A 21,917-nucleotide genomic window follows, 5' to 3' on the forward strand; every position below is an offset into this window, starting at 1 on the left:
CCCCTCGCAACGTAGGATGCGAGTGTGTAAATAGGAAAAATCGTGGGAAAAACGGTTCGCATTCTAGGATACAAACTGATTTTTCCCATGAGTTCACTACTTAAGTAGCGAGAGAGGTATTTTTGAAATTTCCGGGGACGAACGACAACTTCCAGTTGGCGCAGGAAGAAAAAATCACGAGAGACTTAAATAGACTTTGTTGTTCGTTCTTAAATAATAAAAAATAAGACTACTATATCTGAGTTTGGATATCTTTTCCTCTAAAACAACTATTGCACTTATTTTTCAATTTCTTGAAGAAAAAAAGTATCAAAGTAAAAGGAAATAAAATCTAAAAAACAATTCATAGATTTTCATCGTATAAGCGGATGTTTAATTTTGAGATAGAAGAATAAGTTTATTGTGACAATTAATTTCCACCTTCTATAAAATCATGACAATATGTTTATTGTGACGTGAAAAATATTCTCCACAACTAAACAAATTTTAAGTTTGATTTTATAAGAATAAGTTAAACTCAAATCAAAGTATAATACATAATACAACAATGGTTAGTATTATTGCATTTGCAACAAAGTTCATAAAATATTTTTGCATTAATTTATAACAATGGTTATCAATTTGGGTGATTTTGCAAGAATGAGCTAGTTAAAGTCAATTATCTTGATTGGTTCAAAAAAAAGAAAAAAGAAAAAAAAAAGTCAATTATCTTGATACATGATGCAACAATTGCTAGTATTATTGCTTAATTATTAGTAAAAGGCTATTTCTAGTGCTTCCTCACGACATAGAAATCTTTCAAAGAAGATTCATGGCCACAAAAAAAAAAGGAAAATAAAAAAGAGTGTGACAAAGTTATTAGTCATGTGATGAAATAGAAAAGGAAGGGGAACCGAGGTGAGGTGAGGTAATTTATTTTACATATAACATGTTTGGTTCAAAAAAGGTGAGATGAGAAATTTTTATGTTTGGTTCAGAAGGGGAGAGATTTTATAACTAAATTACATTTGTATCCTTATAATTTTACAACCACACTCTTATAATCTTCGACACATATCAGAGATCAAATCATATGTTATTGGTCAAGGTTTCACACCCTACACGTGTATGTTCCAAAATCGAGTGACTTCTTTTTCCTCTTGCAGAATCAAATTGAGTTCTTATTAACATGATTGTGCTTTTGGTAATCCAATCACAAATACAATATACTAACAAACCGATTATTGCAATCAAATAGAAACAACATCGATCAATTAGGATGGATGTACAGAATCAAGTTTACATAGACATAGATCAATTAGGATGAATGCAAGAGTAAAATAAATATAAAAAAAAAAATAATGCAATGTAGGGTTGAAGGCTGAAGCAGTGAAGCATAATACTGTATACCAAGAGTGAATACAAATACAAGAAGATGATAATCAATATACTTAGCAAACAGATTTTTAGGAAATTCATCCGGGACAAAAGCAATTTGTAGGTAAACAATAATAGAGATAACTTTTTCTTTTTTTTTTATGATAAGATAACCTAATTTTAAATATCTTTAAAAAGGATAATTTTGGAATTTAAAAATAAAATTGAGCATAATTTAGGAATTGTAATAAAATTGTAAACATCAAATCTTTCATTCTCTCCCCTCCCGTCCAAATCCCCCCAATTTGGGGGAAGCAAAAAGTTGTCTTTGGAGGGATTTTGCTCCCCTCCCCTCTTAAAAATTGAATTAAACACAATTTTTTAAAAATATTTCCTCCCCTCCCCTCCAAAACCCCCGAATCAAATAGACCCTTTCATTAAAGAGAAGATTGGTATGGTCAATTTTTGTAACAATAATAATGGGTTATGGAAATAAAGCTACTTGGATTGAAATGGTTAATGGTGACCAAGGATTTGACATGATTATACGAATTCACGAGTTTAAACATTGTTATTGCATAATAACACAAAAAGATGGATTCTGTATATTGTTTTGGTAGGATTATAGATATGCTTTTTGGGAGAGTGAATTCTCTCCATAAGAGTCCTCTTCAATCTTCATATTATTATTATTATTATTATTTTTTGTTTGCAATTTGCACTATCTCAATCATTAATTTCAATCTCTCTTTTTTTTTTTAATAATTTTATCTCTTTTCATACTTTCATATTTAATTTTTTTTATAAGTTAAGAGCCTCTATATATCAAAGATCGAATCCCGGCCACTCCAATAATATCTCTAGTAGTTACCATTTGAACTACACTTATGAGATATTCTCATTCTATGCTTATATCTCATAAATATATATATTTTTTAAAAAGAATAAAATATATAGGGGGCGGGGGACTATGTTAGATTCTCCCTCCAAATGACTATATATGTACTATTCACATATCTTGTTTTGACCCTATTTTTCCACTAGTAAATAAAAACAAATATTAGCATATAATATGTTGTTGGATTCATCTCGATGAGTATTTTCAAAATATTATATTTTTATAATTTTTACTATTATACAATTAAAAATATTAATCGTCAAAGTTATGCATTGGCATGCATGACACAGTCAACTGACTCACTCATTGTGGGACGGATGGAGTAATAGTTTTAGCATATATCATTGGATCTTTTGTTATATTGTAAGAGTAATTATTGTACTCATGCTTTTTATTATTTCAATGGAAATCCTAACCTCCTATTGGTTTTCTATTTCTCCTTTGATTGATTGTATTGTTAACCTACTAAACCATATCCCAAGAAAAGAGAGAGAGAAAGAAAGAAAAAAACTTAGCAAATCTATAACAGAGAAACCCTAGATTTAATTATCTCTAAGAAAAATTTCTTTAATGAAAGAAGACTTTGAATCCCAACAAGTAAGATCAATTGTTGAAATGTTGCAATTGAGAAAAAATTAAAGTGTTTCAACGAGAATTATTCTATTTTTTGGAGACATGTTTTTCAACGAAAAAAACATGAATTATCATTTTTTTTCTTTGGAGATCGCATAGTATATGCCAATTGTCCAAATATTGACCGATGAAATCATTATTCTCCTTTTAATTTAATCTATGAACTATCGATTTATCTTTCACTTGATCTCTGAACTATAAAAATATATTAAATAGCTCTTAAATTAATATTTTCCATCAATTTAATCTCTCAATTGTTGAAATGTTGCAATTGAGAAAAAATTAAAGTGTTTCAACGAGAATTATTCTATTTTTTGGAGACATGTTTTTCAACGAAAAAAACATGAATTATCATTTTTTTTCTTTGGAGATCGCATAGTCAACATATGCCAATTGTCCAAATATTGACCGATGAAATCATTATTCTCCTTTTAATTTAATCTATGAACTATCGATTTATCTTTCACTTGATCTCTGAACTATAAAAATATATTAAATAGCTCTTAAATTAATATTTTCCATCAATTTAATCTCTCAATTTTTTTAAAAAACATGAGAACGAATGATTCTTGAGGAACTGTTTTTGAATATACAGAGTTGTACTTCAACCATGTGGTTCCATTGATATAATTTAGAATAATATACTGACAAATGCTAACACGCACTCTAAAACCACATGTTAAAAAACTAAATGTTAAAATGTTCGGCTTAAAAATTATACATTCAACTTTTAAAAGTAAAAATGTTATTTTTTTGATATAAAATTTGTACTTTTAAATTTTTTAACATGAATTTTTATAACAAAAGTTAACAAGATCCAAGCCTCATACATATCCGACTTGTGCTAGTTTAATTAAGAGTATTTCTTTTCACGTTCCTTGAACTTCCAGTTCGCTATCTAAGTAGCAAATGTTATAAAAATCTTTTTTTTGTTGTCCCTCTCACCCTTCCCTCACCTCCCATGAAATGGAGAGGGGATTCTCTCAAGTTGAAAAACAAATTGAGGAAATAATGTGGTTAATAGACCATTGGTTTATAAATATAAGATGATATTTAAATTTAAAAGAAATGGAGAAAAGTTGATTGATGGTTGAGATGTGAAAATTGAGGATTTTTTTTTTAGAGAACCCATTCTCCATGAAATGTTTTTGAATGAAACGCAGTTCACAAATTAAAATTCGAACCCTTCCTTCACCCTCCAGGAATTTGTTTTGAATGAAACATTGTATGAGTGACTAGTGAGTGATTAAAAAAATGAAAAGAGTTTTCAATTTATTGAATTATACAATGTGTGAGCGTTTGTGTGATTGGTCGATACTATGTCATAGCTGCTCCAATAACCAATCAAAATATGGTTTTGGACGGTGGCCAAAATTTTATAATGTTAATTTGTTAAAGTGCAAACTGAGTTTGCACTCTACATACGCGAACCGTGTTTGAGTTCGTACTCTAATTAGCATACTGAGTTCAGGTTCACACTTTAAGTAGCGAATTGTGTTCGAATTCGCACTCTAAGTAGCAAACTGTGTTCGAGTTCGTATTTTAGGTGTGAATGCAGTTCGCTTCCTAGATGGCGAGGGTGTATTTTGATTATTTTTGGAGGTGCATGAGAAATTGTTGGGGCACGAAAAGAATAACTCCTTAATTAATTTTTCTTTTCCCCAAATGAAATGAGTAGTATAACCGGATAGATCGTGGGCTTGATTGATTGGCCATTAGGAAGCCCAATCTAACTTGGTTTGAAAACATCCCTTCCGTAATTTGCACCCACTCATTCATTATTGTAGATTTTGTCAGTGGTCTATAAATTTTCATTTTCCTAAAAAAAACATTTTCAAATTATTGTGAAAAAAGTAATTCATTCATAATTTTTTTTTATGTTATTCTATATAATTAAAAGTTTTAAATATTTTGTTTGATTCAAAAAAAAGTTTTAAATAGTTGTGTCATAAGTTTGCATAACAAAACAAAACACACACACATAGACAAGAAAAGCACAGATATATTACATAAGTATTTGATAAGCATGAGTGACCGATGTCTAATAATCTTCCAAAGGATTCTTCTAACGCAATAAGCTTGAGGAGGTGAAGAAGTTTAGAAGAATCCTTTGGGGATAAGATTCACCACCATTCATTTCAATCTAATTAAAACTATACTATGACATACTAGTATAGACAAGACAAACAAGCTTTGATAATTGATAAAAAATTAAATTCGTTTTTGGAAATACTTGTTTTGAGAACAAAGATAACAATTTTATTTTCAGGTTTTTTTTGGTTAAATTTAAATATTCTTGAGATTTTTTATTAGAATTTAATTGATATACACTGACAATGTAAAATTATTTAACATATGCGTCCAATAATATACTAACATACCATGTGTTGTGTTGATGTGACAACACATCATTAGATGCATGTGCAAAAAATATTTACACTTATAGTATATACAAATTAAACTTTTTTTTATTAAATAGAAGTTAATTGGTATATTGTTATGAATAATTTGGTGGATGTCAATTAAGCATTGACCCATTCCACTGGCCCATTATATTGTCCTATAAATAGGACTTGTATTGTCATGTAAACATACACCTTGATGAGAATAATACAATCTCTATTCTTTCTCTCTTCTCTCCTCTATACTTATATATTATTACTATTACTTATATTTCATAACACGTTATCAGCACGAGCTTACCAACTGAGGTACGCAATTCTTATTCTATTTTTATAAAATCACAAGTAGTTTTTTTTTATTTATTATTATATGATTATGAATCGTTTGAACCTTGTATACTTATAAAGATCAAATAATAATAATTAAAATTAAATAAATAAATAAGCATCATTTCTTTATGTATTTAATTGATTCAATGTTGTTTACGCTTCGTGATATCCGACATTTGTATGGTGAAGCATAACACTTTGATCATTAATATTACATAAAATGTTGATCAATTATTTATTTATTTATAATATGTATCTTGGATGTTTAATATTGTTTGAGTTTCGTGACCGACAATAGTCTGGTGAAGCATCATTATGCTTCGTGACCGACACATGTATGGTGAAACATCGACACTTCGATCATCCAAAAGAACATAAACATGTTTAAGAATTCATAATCTTGGTTCCTGAAGAACCTAGAAAGTTAATACTTGAATTCCCGAAGAATTCATAATCTTGGTTCCTAAAGAACCTATTCTTAGTTCCTGAAGAACTTAGACATTTAATACATGAATTCCCGAAGAATTCATAATCTTAGTTCCCGAAGAACTTAGAAAAAATTAATTTTGTTCCTGAAGAACTTACGAAATATCACCATTTATCACCATGCATCCCTAATGGATTGCACATCAAAAATATTTTTATGTGTTATATAGTTCCTGAAGAACTAATAAAGCAACTTCTTTTTCTCTTCAATGAATTCTAGATGAATTCAATATTCCTACATCCTTGAAGAATTGTAAATTGATAGTGATTTATTATATAGTTCATGAAGAACTCAATGGATAAAATTGTAAAATTCAATTGCTAAGTAAATTTCACAAAAAGCATGTAGCATGAATCGCACCGTTTTTACGGCCTTACAGATTTAATTTATGAATTCCCGAAGAATTCAAAAGCATAGTTCTTGAAGAACTCAACAATATTCTATGTCAATTCCTAAAGAATTCAAAAGCATAGTTCCTAAAGAACTCATATTATTCTCTATGAATTCCTAAGAATTCAAAAGGGTGGTTCATGAAGAACTCAAGATTATTCCGTGTGAATTCTAGAAGAATTCAATAATTTAGTACACTACTAATACATTCATATGTCATTCATATGTACCGTAAAAAAAAAAAAGTCATTCATATGTTAATTTGGTCAATCAATCTCATTGAAAACAATTGAATGCCTTTTATTTCTTTCTTTTATTGTTTTCAATTTATTACATTATCGGTTAATGAAGTATTATGATTGATTCATCTGAAATTAAATGATTTGTTTTGAAAATAAAACTAGTTGATTTGACAAATTTTTAAATATCAATTAAAATATCATATCGTTTAATTTCTTTTGTGATTTCTATTAGCCAAATTTTTGTAATTGTGATACTACCTATTACTTTTGGGATTTTTGCAAGATGAAATCAACTTGACCTTTTAAATCATGAATTAAGGGATTATTTATTTACATTATTTTTGACAATTGTGATGTTTCCTGTTACTTTCATATACTAAGTTTGAATGTTACTAAAATAAAAGGTGTGCATGACTTAATACTTTATTCATTTTATACGATAATTTTGTTCTTTGTGTTATTATGAATTAATTCAGCTACTACAATGCTTAAGGTATGAATTGTGTCTTATTAAGGAAATATTTTTCTTCCATAATAAATCAATTTGATTGATTTTTTTTACTTTTGGAAATAAAATTATAATTCATACCTTAAACATATTTTTTTTCTTTAGGAAATAAATTTAATTATAATTTAGACCCAGAATATTTTTTTTTATATATTCAATTCAAGAATATTTGTTTGATATTAATATCATATCCTTGGTTTATGGGATTTGAATTTATTTTGTGAAATTTTTAAATATTTGGTGTTGATTGAATGTGAGAACTGAAAATCATATATAATTTTAAACTACTAGAACTTTGACCCATGCGGTGCATGGGTCTAATTAGGTGTAATTTGTAACAAATAAAAAATAAAATACAAAAATTCTAAGAGCATTTTCAATAACAGTAGTATAGGGAATTTCATGGACTAATTATTCTATATTTGTTTATGTGCTTATTTTATATTTTATATATTTTTTAAATAATTTTGGAACCTCATCGTTTTGTTTACTTATTAAAAAAAATTGCTGATAACTAAAGGTTAAAAAATTGATGATAATTAAAGGTTAAAAAAAAATTAAAGACATAATCAAGAACATAAACTTAAGTAGACATCCATAAATAAATAAAAATTGTGATTAATTCCGCCGTTCAAATTTATTGAAAACGGGGTTAACATATTAGGATTCCTAAATTCTTTCATAATTGAAGCACATGTTTTAGCGGTTGAAAGATTTTATTGTAAATGCAAGTTCGATGACAAATCTGTATTTTTTTAATATAAAGCTGCAATAAAAAGAAAGAGAAAATAAGAGGGGAAAAAATTTGGTTTAGGGTTAGCTTATGTTAGTAAGCTTATAATATAAGAGATTATTGGTTTTTAATTGTTTAAATTGTGCAATGAAAATTGATGGTGCTTAATTGTCGTATGAAATCTTTCTTATGAAAGTTGATGGAGCTTAACACTTTGTGGACATGATTTAAATCACAATTGGTCTGCTAGTGCATATTGTATCAATTGATCATCGGTTAATATTAAATCTGCAATGTTAAAATCAAAATAATTAATGTGATTAGTGACATGACTATGGTTGTGTTTGGTTGTATTGCAAAAAAAAATTGATTTAGCAGAATTGAGTTTGATAATAACTTTTCAAATTACACGTGATAATAACTTTCCAAATCTCACATGATAATTATTCTCTAAATTTATGATCCGGTAGAAAAAAAATCATTGATCAGGAAAGACATAAAAATATTTTGTGATGAATAATATAGTCAACAATAATTTTGATATGATATACTTTTAAAATTGATGGTGCTTATCAATTATTGCACATAATTTTAATCACAATTGGTATACTTGCCATAGTGGTTGGAAATATTGCCTTGCATTGAAGGTTTGCGGGTTCGAATCCTAGTCAAGACAAAATTATATTTTTTTTAATAAAAATTACAAGATAAAATGGAGGGAAACAGGAAAACAAATTAGGGTTTAGAGTTTGCTTGTGTATACAAGCTTATAATATAAAAGATATAATCTCACGATTTGAGTCTAAAATATTATATGAGAAACTCTTTTTTACTTTAAAAGTTGTAACACTAATGTTAATTATTTTGTTAAAGTGTTCTATTTGGAAATTTATTTTAGGCTCAATTTTGTTAATTATTACGCCAAATTTTTTTACGATAATTATTACACCAAATGTTATTTATATGAATATTTGTAAATATTTTGTAAATTTTATATTGTCTTGTTATTTGAATATTCACTTGCAAATTGTTATTGAAATTATTATTTTGAGGAACTATTAAGACAATTGAGTATTAAATTATCCTTACATTGATTTATTATAAGAGTTTTTCTTTTATTATTATACATTGGTTTGCCGTTGATTTGTGGCTATTTGAGATGACTTGTAAAGTCATCAAAATTTATTGGCTCCATTTGTAAGGAAGAATTCAAGTGGCAACCTGAAGTTTGCTTGGAGCTCATTTATATAAATGTACCAATGATTGGTAAAGGCACTCACTCGCTAATATGATGAAACGTTTTTAAACGGACATAAAATGACAATAGTAACAATTCAGCCCAATAATAAGGGAGATGTTGATTTGCAGAACAATTGATTGCATAAGTATAATCTTCTTGTCATTCATATATGAATATCAATATGGAAACAAGAAATGAAGAGATGTTGGATATCTCTATATATTACTACACATATTTTGGATAAATTAAGTGTAATGAAAAAGTTATAAACCAGAAGTTTATACTACACTTTTATATATAATAATGCAATTGAAGCACAAATTATTGTAAACCAGAAGTTTACAAATCATATTAAATTTATTGTTGGCAATACCGGTTGGGTCATCCCGGATTTATTATGATGGAAAAAAAAAACTATAAATATATAGTTAAGGGCCTGAAGTTCCTTCATTCTAATAATTTTTATAGGTTACTAATTCCCAAAAGAAATTGATAATTTGAGATTTTTGACCATTTAGATATTTTGTGACTTGAATTGATGCATCAACTAAATTGGTCACATGCATGTTTACTCACAACCAGAAGTTTGTGAGTTTGTTTTCGCAAATAGTTTTGCTAAGATCTCATTTTCTAAATTCTTAGAAAATATTTGATAAGTATCGTATATCAATTGAAATCGATATCAAATAGAATATGATCATACCAAAAAATGGACTAGAAGATCCATTCTTTAGACGTCTAAAGTAATTACATGATTGATACTTATGAGATCATAACTTCTAATTTATATTTTGGGAACATTCAAACATGTATATTGAGATACTAATTCGCATCAAGCCAACTAGTTATTATAAGTTCTCCCCTAATTTACAATTTGAACTTTGTTTATAAACATGATTCCCATATAAGCATTGTTGGATGTGTTGTGTATGTGCAATTGCTCCAATAGAATGCATTTAAACGGTTCTTAAAGAATATTGGGAAAATGTATTTGATATGAATCTCCATCTATTATAAATCATCTTGAGCCAAAAATTGGAGAATTATTTACAGTCCTGTAGGCTGATTTTCAAGTGATGAATTAATTTTCCTAATATAGTGATGAATTAATTTTCCCAATATTAGGGGGGAGAATAAGCAGCTGAAAAATATGAACCAGAAGTTCAAATGAATCACTTGAAATAAATTAATGTTATTATCTCACATTGATCCTCATAGTTTGAATCAAATGTTCAAAATATAAATCATTTGCAAAATTTATGAGATCAACTATTTAGCTGCTAATGCTCCAAACAAAATGGATGTCCCTGTTTGACAATCTTATTTTGCAAATCAGTATTAACCACCCTGAAGTGTGGTAGATCAGTCGGTTCCAACGATAAAAATCCTCAAATAAGAAAAGAAGCTAAAAAGAAAGATGACCCAAGTGAGGATATGAAAACTTCAAAAGAGTATTTGACATAATTGAGTTTTAAGTTCTAGAAGAACTTCTCAGGTACCTGAAATTTATGATAATAAAGAAATCTTGACGAATTATGTCATGAATGAAAATTATGTCATGAATGGAATATGATGGAACCGAAAGGAAGTCAACGTTGATGATATTTTTATATATAATATAGCGCTATTTGTGAAAAGAGTTAATGAGGATCATGAACTAAATTCTATTGAGAATTATAGACAATGATTGTCTAAATGAAAACGCAATTGCTACGTAATTAAAATCACTTTGCAAAGTGAAGATTTTTGGACCAGCAGTCCATACACCTGAAGATGTAAAACATGATAGATACGAATTAATTTTCGTGTGAATAGAAAATGTTGACATACAAACATTAAAAGCTTGATTTTTTTATTCAAGCATATTGGTAAAAGTTTGCCATTGAATGTGAAGAGAAATATTTACCTGAAGTGAAATCAAAATCCTTCTCTTACTTGATTAAGTCTTACTTGATTAAGTTTATTAACACATGGAAAATTCAATTTATTTGAAAAATGTGTCACGATATATTTGTATGGCTCACTTGTTAGTGTGAATTATATAAAACTCCTTGGAGGATTTAATTTCCACGAGACATACATTTCAAACTATTTGAGAAAAGAAAATATACAAATATTTAAAGTTTGACTCATTATTAAAGAATAATGATAAACGTCTATCTTTAATTTTCAAGAGACATATTCACCTGAAGTGAATTCAGAACTTCTTTATAATTGATTAAGTTTAGTATATGTATTTGAATGGCTCACTTAATAATGATGATTACATGAAAATCATCTCACTTGATAATTATATGAAAATCCCAAAAAGATTTAATTTTCGTGAGACACATATATCAAACTATTGGAAAGGTGACTTAATAAACATGAATAAGCCTCCTTAAATACTCGAGTAATATATATATGCATATTGTATAATATTCTTGTTGAATATTTTCAAGTGAGAAATATGAAAATGACAATTTGTTCATTTTACGAAAATATTTGACAATGAATTTTTTTATATCTATGTTGATGATAAAAATATCATCAAGAGACTCCTTAAGAGCTTGAAATATTGTCATTTCTTACAAAATAAGTATTTGAAGAATATTTTAGAGTTCGAGTAAATGATGAAGAACTAATTGGTCCTGAAGTACCACATTTTAGTTCAATTGGGGTCAAATACATTATGGACCTATTATTTGTTGTCAATATATCATCGAGTATATATTTTGTTATTTTAGATATGCAGGTAATTTGTTTAATCCTCGTAAAGGTATAGATCACAAACAAACTATATGTTCACATGAAGAAGTACAATTACTCATGGAGATCTATGAAACAAACAACAATAACAATATCATGAAGAAAAAAAAATGACGAGGAAAGTTGAGGAGTATAGAAGATAAATCAAGAATGTGATTTGGTTGAAGTGTGTCATTCATCATATACAAGAATTTGTGAGTTTTCTTCTAAAGGGTTCTTGCAATGATTCAACATGAAGATAATGTCGCACAAACTACATATTTGGAGAAGATTATATGATAAAGAAGATAAGACATGTCTTTCTACAAAGTCAGCTTCAAGTAAAACTTTTGAGCAATTACTACAACTACATAAGATTATTTGATTTTCTTCGTCTCATATATAATTGTCTTTATGAGGGGGAGATATAAATATGTTCTGCACTCTTTTTCCCTTAACCATGGTTTTGTCCCACTGGGTTTTCCTGGTAAGGTTTTTAATGAGGCAGTTCACACATAAAAGATGATGTACTCTTTTTCCTTCACTAGGATTTTTTCCCAATGGGTTTTCTCTAGTAAGGTTTTAACGAGAGATATCCTCGATGGACATCCAAGGGGGAGTGTTATGAATAATTTGGTGGATGTCAATTAAGCATTGACCCATTCCACTGGCCCATTATATTGTCCTATAAATAGGACTTGTATTGTCATGTAAACATACACCTTGATGAGAATAATACAATCTCTATTCTTTCTCTCTTCTCTCCTCTATACTTATATATTATTACTATTACTTATATTTCATAATATATATATATATATATATATATATATATATATATATATATATATATATATATATATATATATATATATATATATATATATATAGCTTGTCATTCTCTTCGAACCATTATGTACAATAACTTTGGGGAACTTATTTGATTCGTTTAATTCTTTAATTTTATTCATTTCTATCAAAAATAAAATAGTTACACTCAATGCTAAATAATTCGGTCGCAGGAGATAATTTATTTTCCCATAAAAAATGCAATAATTTGTTTCATTCTATTTACATAATAATAAAAGGTGAATAGTCGGATTGAAACGCATAATTTTACGTGCTTAGATAATAAATTTTCGTGCCAAGAGTTCTACCAAAAAAAAAAAAAATTTCGTGCCAAGAGTAGCCGAACAAGTGCCATCAAATTACAAGTTTTTTAGGATATTTTTCTTTTTGTAATCTCCTCCATGGTGCTGGTATCCATACACTGCCTAAGCTTGAATGACCTCTCATTTCCCTGACTAGCGCAGATGCGAGGAAGCGGGAGCAATTAAACAGCTGTGTGTGAGTTTCATCATCACATAGTTCGAACCCAAAAACTCGTAACCATATGTGAATTTTGGCGACACTTGTCGATTAGTTTACCATAATTATTTATTTGTTTTTTGTCAAATAGACGAAATAACAAACCATTGAAAACTCAACACAGAAACTAAATGATTGAGGTTCAAACTCTGATCAATGTTCACGATGTTCGATTTAACAATTTCTACATTTCTATCGACTGAGCTAACATTTAAGGAAAAAAATAAAAAAATATTACTGGACCAAAAATAAAAAATAGTATTTATTTATAAATAAATTGATTGGGCAAATATTGTTTCTACACATGTTCCATGATGTTTCCCTATCTATAATCAATCAATCCATCGAATAGAACGAACCAGAAATAATATTACTACTAAACTTCTTCTTCTTTTTGTTTCATATCATTTCATTTTCGTTTCTTTCTTCTCTCTCTCTCTCATCACTCATTCCTTTAAGTTCAAGATAATCCAATCCAATTCAACACGTTTGTAATATAAATCTTCTTATTCTTTTTCATCAATCTTCTTCTTCTTCTTCTTCTTCTTCTTCTTAGGATTTTCAACTAACCATTTCTTCCTTTTCTTGCCAGGTTTTTTCCATCTTCCACCACTCAAGGTTAGATTTCAATTATCATATATTCTTCTATAACGCAACTGGGTTTTCTTTAATTACCATTATTCAATCCAAAAAATTATTTTTTTCATAAACTCTTTGCGATCGGATCCGGTTGCAGTTGTTTGACTCACTAAGTTTTTTTTTTTTTTGGTTATGAAGAGACTGTTAAATGGATTTTGCGGCAATTATTCTTTAGATTAAGTGAGAACCAAATTATCCCAAAAGTTGTGTTCTTTAGGTTTTTTCCTTTTTTGTTCTTGTTGAATCTTTTTTATTTAGCTTGGTGTATAAGGTTTTTTAATTTGGAAAAAGTTATGATGTATTCATTTAATGTACAGAATTTAAACCAGTTTGAATTGATACTATGTGCCTGTCAATTTCAAGTGGAACTTTTTTGCTTTTTAGCCATCCATTTTTTGTTATCCATGTGAATGAAATTCTTTTAAGTATTATAGGCTTTAATCTACACACAATTTTAGCTTTTAAAACTCGGTATCCGGCCTAAGGAGTGCATAATCTGGAGACCATTCCCACGGCCCACTAGCCGGGGCCCAATTGAAGTTAGAGTTTTGCTCTGTATGGATTGACCCAACATAGGAATTGACACTGACAGGATTCGAACTTGAGACCTTGAGAGGAGCACACTCTGAGGTCCCCAAGTCTTCCTCTAATTTTGGTCTTACAAACACATTAAAGTCAGGCTCAATGATAGAGGAGTTATTCATAATTAAGCACTGAAATGTCCTGTAATAATTTTTTTTATTAAGTTCATTGTAATTGAATCTTATTACAATTACAAATTCACAATGTTATTAATACAGTAGCTGTTGTCTTGGGATGGTTCTCATATTTGTGCTCTATTGTTACAGTTCGACTTTAAACCTGTCGGTGTATATCTCTAATGCGATCAGTTGATGAATGAGAAGAGGAATCCAAAGCGTCAAAAACCACTTCCTTTCAAAATGCCTGTGACAGATTTCAATGATGTGCAAAATCTTGATGACGGCATTCTTTTCCCTGTTGAAGAGATCGCGCAATATCCATTGCCTGGATATGTATCACCGACTTCAATAAGTTTTAGTCCAGATGATAGTTTGATTTCTTATTTGTTTAGTCCTGATAATACATTAAACAGAAAGATTTTCACTTTTGATCTGAAGACCAATAAACAAGAATTGTTATTCAGCCCCCCTGATGGCGGACTTGATGAGAGTAATATTTCTCCAGAAGAAAAGTTGAGGAGGGAGAGGTTGAGGGAGCGTGGTTTAGGAGTGACGCGGTACGAATGGGTGAAGACGAACTCAAAAAGGAAAACAGTCATGGTTCCATTACCTGCTGGGGTGTGTTCCTTTATCGTACAAAATATTTTCTAGCACTGTTTTGTAGTTGTTTCTTATGAATTAATTAAATATTGATTAATATCTTACACTCAAATTTGTTATGGTTATTGTTTTTTGTCTCGTTGAACAGATTTATTTCCATGATATTTCCCATTCAAAAGCAGAGCTCAAGCTTCCAAGTATACCAGCTTCACCCATTATTGATCCACATCTGTCTCCAGATGGATCTATGCTTGCTTATGTAAGAGACTACGAGTTGCATGTTATGAATCTCTTGTCTAATGAATCAAAGCAGTTGACCCATGGCGCGAAGGAAAATGGCGTTGTAAGTCCAGTAGTTGGTTTATTGTTAATTTATATGAAAAACAGTTAAATGAGTTTTATATAGTCACTAACAACCAAATATAGCCTTTGTAGCTAAAATATCTTTTTTGAAAACATAATTTTAACAATAAAAAAGATAAATGATCTGTGTGATGTATCTTGAAATATCCCAGCATATACTTACACCATCAAATGTGTTTGGTTAAGAATCGTCCTGCCAAATTTAGTTAAGCTTTCTTCCATCCTTTGTTATCATCGAGCTTAGTAATGGTAGTTAAATGCAGTGTTGATTGACTTCTAGGGTCAATCTTTAGTAGTAGTCTATGGTTCTTTTTTCTTAATCCTGAAATAGAGCTCGATTGTATTAAGACATTTGGAGCTTTAAAGAATCAATTATGCATGTTCATACAATGGTAGTCTTTTTTTTTACGTTTGTTATACTTTTAGATAGTCTCGGTTTCTGAAAATTGACATTGCATTATTGTGTTGCAGACTCACGGGCTCGCTGAATATATAGCACAGGTGATATTTCTTTCAAAATTATATCTTGTCTATGTATATTTTAATTTTAAATTATGTTGGGTGCATTGTATCTCTTGTGTGTATAAAGTAGTCCGTACTTTCTCTACTTTTGATTAGCCAAGTTGCATAATACTTTTGTTCTACTAGGATGGTATTATCTACTATATGATTGTTGGTTTAGTGAATACTTTACCTAGGTTTTGTAGTGCCATGGAGTGTGATAGGTCTGTTATTGTTAGTTAGAAGTTGTTTCTTGTTAGTTCAGTAGCTAGTTAATAACATTTGGAATGCGCGGAATAATAACATTTTTAATAATGTTGTGTTGGAGCCTTTGGAGGTTGTGGAGGAAGTGAAAGTCATCTCTTGGAAATGGAGTGTGGAGAGTTTGAAAATAGTCCCAAGTCTCTTTTATGAATGGAAATGGGAACCTGGTATTTGTTTTAATAGATGAAGTTCTTTTGATGTTTGTGTTCTTTTGGGGTTTGGTAGTTTGTTCGTTGACTTGGTTTATAGGTTGTTTTGTTTTTCTTGCTTTGGAGGGGTTGGTGCTTAATCTCTTGTGTTTGAGTTTAATCCCATTGTACTCTTTGTTTGTATTTTTTTTTTTTTTTTTGTTTCCCTTTCTTGGTTCTTCTTGTGCCAAGATTAGAGGGTTATTAATAAATTTCTTTGCTATTCAAAAAAAAAAGTAGCTAGTTAATTAATTATTTAATGGGTTAGTTAGTGGGTGTGTTAAGAGATAATTAGGTTGAATATTTGAATTCTGGCCAAAACTGTTGGCGAACTTCATTTCTAAAATGTTCCCAAGTTGCATCTAGATTGCTTGAAACCCATAGTTGGTACCATGTGAGGGCTTGACCACCCATCCATTGCACAACTTCACGTATCTCTTCTTCTTTCCCATACGCCTCCTACAGAAAAAAAAAATTCTTCAACCTTTACAAGTCACCCATCAGCATTCTTTTCCTTCAAAGATTGGTATTGATAATCGTAACTCTTTGAGTTCTCTTCTCCAATCTCTCAACTCCTTCAGCAATTCATCAAAAATATTCATCATTCTTGTTGAATTCTGAACTTCTTCTGCATTCATTATGATGGCCACCCATAGAGCCCAGAAAGAGCTCCGATACCAATTGATAGCACCAACCAGTTAAAATGGGGAAGAATCCCCTTTGATTACAAACAATGGCAGTACTTTGACCTGGTCTACCTCCCAATGCCAAAAGGCCCTATTCCTCCCAAATGACCAGATGATCCCCTCTCTAATCCTCCTCTCTATTTATAGGCAGCATATGTTAGTCTCAACACACCCACTAACTACCCATTAACTAATTAATTAACTAACTCCTTAACTAAGTACTTTTTAACTAACAGTAACCGGCCTATCAGAGTGTTGTCAAGATCGCAATCTAAATCGTAAGATCGCATGATGTAGCGATCTTGCCTTCTCAATTCGAGTTGGATCCCATGCAAAATCGGATACAGATAAAATTGGAGTCAGACTGCGCATTAGATCGTAGAGAACTAGAGATTGTTTGATATGTTGTGATCTGAAAAAGAGCAATTCTTGTGTTACGATGGTCTCAGCTCTGTTGTGTGGCTAGGGTGCAAGGGCCTCCTCCATTCTGCCCCGTCTCTCGTTTTCTATCTCCCCCCTCTCAGTGACAGCATACCCTGATTCTGAAAGGGCCTTTTTTTCCTTTCTGGGTTTTATTGGTTTGTTTATGATATAAATATGATGCTAGGGACACCGCACTTGGCCCCCAGGTTTTGTATTCATTTATTCAGATTAGGCTGAGTGCAAGCAAGAATATCTATCCTCTATTTAAAGGATATTGATATAATTTTTCATATTATGTATGCATGCATGCATATTAGTATACTTTTTCATATTGGTGGGACCTTACCATTCCCATTATGTTCCTACGTTTTACAATCTTGCATCTACTTGCAACCCTGCGATTGGTTTATATCTTTAACATGTAATTTTCTGATTTCAGGAGGAGATGGACAGAAAAACTGGATATTGGTGGTCACTGGACTGTAAATATATTGCCTTTACGGAAGTTGATTATTCTGAAATACCGCTTTTTAGAATTATGCACCCAGGTAAGAGCTCAGTTGGCACAGATGCACAGGAAGACCATCCATATCCTTTCGCAGGAGCTTCAAATGTTAAAGTACGTCTTGGAGTTGTTTCCATAGCTGGAGGCTCCACCACTTGGATGGATCTTGTCTGCGGGGGTGTGAAAGAATTAGACAACGAGGATGAATATTTGGCGAGAGTTAATTGGGTGCATGGAAATGTTCTTACTGCTCAGATCATAAATAGACACCAGACTAAAATAAAGATTGTTAAGTTTGATATTAGAACAGGAGAAAAGAAAGTGATATTGGTAGAAGAAAACAAAACTTGGATCAACATACATGATTGTTTCACACCTCTTGATAAAGGAGTTACCAAGTTTTCAGGTGGATTTATCTGGGCTAGTGAGAAAACAGGATTTAGACATCTCTATCTTCATGATGCAAATGGGAATTGTTTAGGACCCATCACTGAAGGTGAATGGATGGTTGAGCAAATCGCCGGTGTGAATGAGGCAACAGGTCTAATATATTTCACCGGCACCTTAGATAGTCCTCTTGAATCCAACTTATACTGTGCTAAACTTTTTGTCGATGGAACTCAACCACTTCAAGCCCCTACCAGACTTACACATAGCAAGGGAAAGCACATTGTGGTCCTTGATCATCATATGCAAACATTTGTTGATTTACATGACTCCCTTAGTTGTCCGCCTAGGGTATTACTTTGTTCGTTAGAGGATGGAAGCATAATCATGCCTTTGTATGAACAGCCAATACCAATTCCAAAATCCAAAAAGCTTCAACTTGAACCTCCAGAGATTGTTGAAGTACAGGCTGACGATGGCACTATCTTATATGGAGCTCTTTATAAGCCTGATGTTTCAAGATTTGGACCTCCACCTTACAAAACCATGATCAATGTTTATGGCGGTCCAAGTGTACAGCTTGTTTCTAACTCTTGGCAAAATACAGTTGACCTGAGAGCACAATACTTGAGAAATAAAGGCATCTTAGTTTGGAAGGTTAGTTTTCTGAACTTTACGTGATTTGGACTTCCTCTCTCTCTCTCTCTCTCTCTCTCTCTCTCTCTCTCGATTGCTTTTAAATTTTTATGCATGTAGTTTTTTATTGTTCAACCACATGATAAAACATATACAGGTGTGAACATTTACATGGTCCCTATATTGAATTTGTGCAAACTTTTGAACCTTCGTGTAGTTAGGGCCCATTTGTTACAGATTATAAAAAAGAAGTGATATTTTATACGGCATAAAAACTCCTAAAAGTGTTCTTTTTTAAAAAATATTTTCACAAAAAAACTGTAATCAACGGGCCCTCAGATGTGGTTAAATTGAATACTCGAGTGTTTGCTAGAAGACAGATTGACACGAATATGATTAAGATGAGCAAAATCCATATTTATACATGGAAAATGTTCATGCCTAACAGTGACAAGTTGTTTGAATGTTTTCATCCTTGTATTTGGTGTTTCCATTGGTATACTCAATGATCCATATTTACAAAATGTTCATGCCAGTGACAACTTGTTCGAATGTTTTCATAACATCCTTGAATTTGGTGTTTCCATTAGTATACTCAATGGTTATTGAATTGCTCCGATGTCTTAATTTCATAGGTTTTTGTCCAATCTTTAATGTCATGTAGCATGCAAAAAATCTAGACATTCTCTCTTATCAGCTTCCCAGTACATTGTTACTTGTTAGTTAGTTCATCCTTCCATCTCAATTCTTACTTTCCTTGTTTACAGTTAGACAATAGAGGAACTTCTAGACGAGGGTTGAAGTTTGAAAGCTATTTGAAGCACAAACTTGGACAAATCGACGCTGATGATCAGTTTACTGGAGCAGAGTGGCTTGTCAAACAAGGGCTTGCAGAATTTGGTCACATTGGGTTATACGGGTGGAGCTACGGAGGGTATCTCTCCGCTATGACACTGTCAAGGTATCCAGATTTCTTCAAGTGTGCTATAGCCGGTGCACCTGCTACATCGTGGGATGGATACGACACATTCTATACAGAAAAGTACATGGGACTGCCATCTGAAAATAAATCAGGGTATGTAAGAGCTTCTGTGATGAACCATGTGCATAAGTTGAAAGGACGGTTGTTGCTTGTGCATGGCATGATTGACGAGAATGTACATTTTCGGCACACTGCAAGGCTTATCAATGCACTTGTGGCAGCTGGAAAAACGTACGAGCTGATAATTTTCCCAGATGAGCGACATATGCCTCGGCGATATAGCGATCGAGTTTATATGGAAGAGAGGATGTGGGAATTCATAGACAGGAATCTGTGACATTATACATTTTTCGCGCATTTTTATTTTCTTTTGTTCGATCGAATGAGCATTGTAGTTTCTCAAGTTCTTTTACCCAACATGTAATATTGTTTTGTAACTTGTTAGCTTCTTTTACCGAAGACCATTGGCCATTTGGCGCATTTCATTATACAGGAAAAAAAAAAACTTCCAATTATCACATTATAATAAGCATTAAAACTAACTAGTCTAATTTTGATTCTGAAATATGTTGCTCTTCTTTCCCTTATCGTATGGAATTGTTTTTAGCTTTGACGCTTCTGCTCTCTTTTTTTTTTTTTGAATGGCATTGACGCTTCGGCTCTCAATGCGGAGTTCTGTTAATGCTAGTACTAGTATGATAGCATCTTGATTGGTCAAAGAGTTTGTATGAATTGCAGGTAGTAGTACATGCAAGGATTTTAGCACTCACTCATAAAAACTCTTTCAGCATCCACAATGGAGCTACTCATTTTTGAGTACTTAAGTGGGCCCCAAATGTACACATTATTCATTTATAATTTTTTTAATAATAGTACATAATAAGTACTCAATCCCTCCAACCTAAAACCTCTTCAAAAGTTCTAAATTGGTCCCACTAGTAACACATCTATCCAATAACTCAACATCATTTTAAATGGGTCCCACAAAAATTATTTAGGTATTATGTCTTATTGTATAACTAGTACCTATAAGGTACAATTTTGCTTTTTCTCCAATGGGAGTACCTATTAGGTACTAGTACTTAAAAATATAAGTACCACCATTGGAGATGTTCTAAGTGATCATACATATTTTCTCACTTTTCTTGGATTTGAATACTAACAAGGCTTTACAAGACTTATAAAAAAGGGGATATGAGTTCTTTCAAGGAGGAATAAGATAAACTTACACCTTTGCAAAACTATAAATAAGAGTGGTTGAAATGGAAAATTTGAGGTTGTATATACAACTTTTCAAAATTCATAGTGTGCAGTTGTACATTGGATCTGACTTTAAATATAAAAATTACCCTAAGATAATATTCCTCTGTCCCAAATTATAAGAAAAAAAAATCTAATTTTTTTTCCCCAAATTATAAGGGAAAAACCATTCTCAAGAATTTTTTTTCCTTAATCTCAATAAACAACAACCAATAAGAATTAGTTTTACATCTTCCCATGCATCTTATTCCAAGAAAAATCCACAAAAGCATATTTCAAATTATCATGTTTTACTTTTTTTTTAATAAATGTGTTTTTTGTTTTTTTCTTATAATTTGGGACGGAGGGATTAACAAATTAACAACACCAAATACCTTTTCTTTATCTTTTTCTATTCCCTCAACACCTTTTAAATACTATAAGTAAGAATGAATGCCCCACTTGCATAAGTTCATTTTTATTTTATTT

General features: G+C 30.9%; 1 protein-coding gene across 3 annotated transcripts; it reads left to right on the forward strand.

The window, feature by feature from the left end:
• The first annotated feature begins 13,605 nt into the window (after positions 1-13,605).
• Positions 13,606-20,712, forward strand: LOC123909261 (dipeptidyl aminopeptidase 4). Of its 3 annotated transcripts, none has more exons than XM_045960072.1 (7): positions 13,606-13,805; positions 13,907-13,932; positions 14,802-15,272; positions 15,403-15,597; positions 16,089-16,118; positions 18,119-19,228; positions 19,975-20,712. In XM_045960072.1, the coding sequence occupies exons 3-7, from the start codon at positions 14,847-14,849 to the stop codon at positions 20,524-20,526; spliced, it is 2,313 nt and encodes a 770-aa protein (XP_045816028.1). In that variant the 5' UTR covers positions 13,606-13,805; positions 13,907-13,932; positions 14,802-14,846; the 3' UTR covers positions 20,527-20,712. The 3 variants fall into 3 exon arrangements, with proteins under 3 accessions (XP_045816028.1, XP_045816029.1, XP_045816026.1); XM_045960073.1 differs by having other exon boundaries at positions 13,615-13,801; XM_045960070.1 differs by having other exon boundaries at positions 13,644-13,805; positions 13,907-15,272.
• The last annotated feature ends 1,205 nt before the right edge of the window (positions 20,713-21,917 follow it).

Source organism: Trifolium pratense, linkage group LG2 (assembly GCF_020283565.1).
Source record: "Trifolium pratense cultivar HEN17-A07 linkage group LG2, ARS_RC_1.1, whole genome shotgun sequence".
NCBI classification, from domain to species: domain Eukaryota; kingdom Viridiplantae; phylum Streptophyta; class Magnoliopsida; order Fabales; family Fabaceae; genus Trifolium; species Trifolium pratense.

Bases quoted from the DNA above. Each gene is read 5' to 3' on its own strand.
- LOC123909261 (XM_045960072.1), top strand. From the start codon at position 14,847: ATGAATGAGAAGAGGAATCCAAAGCGTCAAAAACCACTTCCTTTCAAA. The intron at 16,119-18,118 runs GTGATATTTCTT...TTCTGATTTCAG, and splicing joins TCGCTGAATATATAGCACAG to GAGGAGATGGACAGAAAAAC. The intron at 19,229-19,974 runs GTTAGTTTTCTG...CCTTGTTTACAG, and splicing joins AAGGCATCTTAGTTTGGAAG to TTAGACAATAGAGGAACTTC.